The following is a 4,297-nucleotide window of genomic DNA, read 5'->3' on the forward strand; positions in this document are numbered from 1 at the left end:
TTTTATTCTTTTAAAAATGCTTTTTCTGGAGAGTGGGAATGAAGTGCAGGAAAAAATGTGATTTGTCTTTTTTTAAGCACGCACAGAAAGAGCTGGTGAGCTTTTAATGACCACCTGCTCAATTAGCCCCTCAAAGGGACCTCCTAAGCAGGTCTGCAGGAGAAGGGGAGGTGGCAGCGAGGGGTGTGAGCACCACCAAGGAGGAGTGGTGCCCAGAACATTGTGGATTGGCTCCAGTGCATGCCATTGCTCCAGACCTGGCATGGAGAGGGGCTTCCTTGGCTACCGGAGGACTGAGGGGCTCTGTGCTTGGCCTCCCTGTTCTCTCCCTGCCCTCTTGTCCTCTGTCTCGGTCCATGTGCCCTCGTTCCCTCCTGCCAGTGGGTGGCCTTCCAGGCCACCTCGCTCCCCCCGCCGCTGGGTGCGGCCGCCTGTAAATCCCCCCAGCCTGCCCATGCCGCAGCACCAGCAGCTCCCCCACTCTGTCCCCACACTCCTGACATCACCAGTTGGCTCCTGGCCCTGTGATGGGATGGGGTCCCAGCTGGGCACCCCATGGCTTCACCCCGCCTCCTTCCCAGCAAGGCTTGGGCAGAGCCCAGTCCTGTCAGAGGGTACAGCAACCATGCAATTCTCGCTGGGCTCCATGAGGAGCAGCCTGCAGTGTCCATGTCGTCACAAGTACCCAAGCGCACGCTGGGGACAGCATCCCCAAATCACTCATATCCTGCTGTTTCTCACACACATATGCCATCTTGATAATAAACTATCTCTTTGGTCTTCTCTTGTTGCTCCATGTAACATCTCTTGCCCTGTTTTTCTTTCTGGGCTCATCTGCCATGTCTTAGAACAACATCCCAGACCATCTCTTGCAGACTGCCCCTCAAAACACCCTCTCCCAGAGACCTTTCCCTAGCTGAGCTCTGCCTGTTCCTCTTGGCTGCTAGGGCAGGCCCGATCTCCAAGGCTGCCCGTGTAACATGTACCCCGGAGCTTTATTAACAGCTTCCCCCACTGCCCCAGGCCCTACGGCTCCCCCTGGGGCAGCTGCTGCTGCCAGCGTACATTGGTGACATGGGAGGGAAGGGATGGCATGGCCTTGTGCTTCGGTGCAGGGCCCCGCTTGGGCAAACAGTGTTGGCTTGGCCAACAAATGTAATTTTGGGCAAAGCATCCCTCACGTCCTCATCTCCAGTGGGGCCACGGAAGAACCCTGGCGGATACATCTCACAGGTAATAAACTCTTTGGGCAGAAAACAGGTCTCTCCTTTTTCTCTAAGGCTGAAGCAAACTTACAGTGCTGCACTAATGCTGAATAACATCAGCCTCCTGGGAGCAGTTACTGCAATTCAAGTGCCTGTATTGGAGAAGAATGTGATTGCACCCTTTCTTTCCCCACAGACCCGTGAAACCATGCAGGGTTATTTTTTAGCTGCTTATTCCTGCTTTATTAGGGGCATCAGTTATAACTGGTGAAATAAAGTAAAACCAAACTGATGAGGAAAGTAGTTGTGGGTACTGTGATTTAAGCTATTTATTCATCTCAGACCTGCTGAAAAAGTCTGCTTATTCCATTATCATCAATCCAGTCACACATAAAGCTACTGAAATGTCATACAAATTATAGTTTTCCAAGCTGTTGTGTAGAATGATTCAGGTGGGAAGAACTATTAATATTAAATACTTCTCTTTTCAACTTTGGATCCGTGGATACCAAAGGGATCAGGCTTGCATTTCTTTCGAACATAGAATTATCTAGGAATTACATTTAATTTCTAGACCTTCTCAACAAATTACTCCAGAGCTTTTCAGCAACAAGTCAGAAATGTAGAGCCTTGCCTTTGCTCTACTGGATAGCAGAGTGTTGCCTTTTTTGTCTCTCTAACTGAAGGGATGCACAGCCCAGAATGGGAGTACAGATACACAAAAACCCATGAATGAGATCATCAAAGAGGATTTTGAGAAAGGAAAACATGAGTCCCTGAGCAACATCCAGGCTGGGGCGTTGACTCAAATAAGGAGTGGTTGAAGGTGAAGTGGCAGGGGCATTGAACCCCTGTGTGCCCCCTGAAGAACCAGACCTGCCTGAAGCTGAGCAGTCAGAAATATTGTAACACTTAAAGTCTTGGCCCAGACACGGCCTTTTGTTAAACCTAGCGGAGTGACTTCATACTGGCATCCAAAGCCGCTCTGCAACCACCATGAGTAGAAGAGGGTGGCAGCAGAGCCTGTGTGTTAACGTTATATTTCCTTGTTTTGGCTGGCTTGTGTTCACAGATGTAAAGAATGATGTCTAACACTTTCATGAAAACTCTTTTCATCTCAGCATACTGACAATGATGTCTACAGCTTAAAAAGACTGATAGGAGAATCAATCTCTTAATTTGCCCTCCAAGTCCTGAATTTTTGCTACCACAGATAGCAGGCGCCAGCAGGCAAGCAACTCAAATGTTGTTGCTCAAAGTGGAAATGAAGCATTTTTCTGATCTACTGTCTCAACTGTTTCATTTAAGTGCTTCCACCAGGGGCTGCGGGGGAAGTGCAGAATTTGGGCGTTGGCATGCCTGTGCTATGTGCTAAGCACAGAGCAAATTTGTGGCACAGAAAGCCTGCACTTCAAATATAAAATATGGAGCAGCAGATGGATATAATAAAACAGGAAGCATACGGAAACAATGACACGATTATGAACAGCATAATAAGCAACGGTCATAGCACACCAGGGCCATAAGCAGACTTCCTATTCTGGATGCCTAAATTGGGCATCTTAATACCTAAATAGCAGTCATCTGGCCCATCAAGGCAATCCAGAGCATCTCTCCTAGTTACTCCAACACCTTATACAGCCAGTGGAGGTGACAGCTCTGGGTTTGCTCTCCAGCAGCTCCCTTGAGCCCATCCGGCAACACTCGAGGCTGGTGCCAAGAAGGAAACAGCAGGCGGCAACTTGGGCTTTTTTCCCTGCCTTGCTGAGGGCTGAGAAACTGGGTGCCACCAGGATGTGCCGTCCCAAGGCCATGTCTTCAGGAGAGCAAGCACTGGTGTGCAAGGCGGGGAAGGCAAGCAGCCCAAGGCTGTGCCCGGTAGCTCGTCTCAGCCCCGCATTGCCTGCTCCGCTCTCGACTGCGCTGCGGTTCGCAGCAGCCCACAGTGCAGCGGGACCACAGAGCTGTAGGGAGAGGGAGTGCGGGGGGAGGCTGGCTGCGGTCCACCAGTCAGACTCATCTTCTAGATCTGGAAAGTTATGGTCTGTGCTTCTAGGAGTGAGCATTTTGCGTCTTTTGTATTACAAAATGCACAAGCAGGCCCAAAGCACGGGCTTTTCCCCACCCCAGTACGGTCCCCTCTCACTGAGTGCTAGAAGACACTCCTGGGTGTCCAGCATCCTTTTCTGCACCAATGGCGCTGATGCTGTGGGAGGGATGAAACACATGTCTCTTCCCAGACATGTCCATCACCCAGTTATGCTCTTCTCCTGAGAAATAAATGGTTATTTGTATCCTGACAGGTTAAATGAAGTCTACCATCCACTTTCTCTGAGTGTAGTAGCCAAGAAGCTGTTACACATGCAGTGCCCCTTTCTCCTTCGGTCCTTTCTTGAGCCTGTCAGTGTTCAGCACAGTCTGAGCAGGCTCGGTGGCTTTGGGGCTCCCACAGACTTTAAGTTATTCTGCACCAGTTGGAAAAACTCTGGCAATGAAGTGCTCAGGCTCATACACTTCTGAGTAGGTGCAGTAAAGCATGAGCATCTAGAGAAAGCTGCAGTAGAAGAAGCACTGTTAAGGTTGGATACCTCCATGGGCTGGCAGCCCCAACTAGTATGCGGTACAAATTGCTCTGTTGAACTAAAGCTCCTGAATTTCTCTTAAATCAGCCTTAGGTTTGCTAACAGTCAGCTTAAATGTGGTCCCTTGCCAACGAACAAATGAACTTGAAGAAGCCTGGAATTCCAGCTATTTTGTTTGAGATTCCCAGTGAATGTCTTGGAAAGTTTACAGCTTTGCCATGTTCTGCTAATCATTTAAGCGTAAGTTCACCATTTTCATGTTTCTTGCCTGAACATACTGGCCAAAATTTTTCCAATTTGATTGCTCAAAACAAGCGCCTGTGTTTGTATGTAGGCAGCTAAATCAATACCTTGCTCTGCCACACTCTGATTCCCTCCATCTCTGAAAATCAGCCACTCTAGATACCTACATATGGTTTTAGGGACCTAACTTTTGGCAGCCAAATTCATGTTTGTGATACTTTCACATGTTTTTAATAAGAATCTAAACATAAACCAGACCAAAGAAAA

The 4,297-nt window shown here is 48.8% G+C and overlaps 1 protein-coding gene across 1 annotated transcript in view; it reads left to right on the forward strand.

Annotated features, from left to right (window-relative positions):
- The first annotated feature begins 3,820 nt into the window (after positions 1 to 3,820).
- Positions 3,821 to 4,297, forward strand: part of FAM171A1 (family with sequence similarity 171 member A1) — a 142,819-nt gene continuing 142,342 nt past the window's right edge. The window contains exon 1 of the mRNA XM_035896816.1: positions 3,821 to 3,825. Within this exon, the coding sequence (XP_035752709.1) occupies positions 3,821 to 3,825 (5 nt within the window). The remainder of the gene's footprint in view (positions 3,826 to 4,297) is intronic.

This window comes from Egretta garzetta, unplaced genomic scaffold (assembly GCF_000687185.1).
Source record: "Egretta garzetta isolate BGI_Z169 unplaced genomic scaffold, ASM68718v1 scaffold30, whole genome shotgun sequence".
Taxonomy (NCBI): Eukaryota; Metazoa; Chordata; class Aves; order Pelecaniformes; family Ardeidae; genus Egretta; species Egretta garzetta.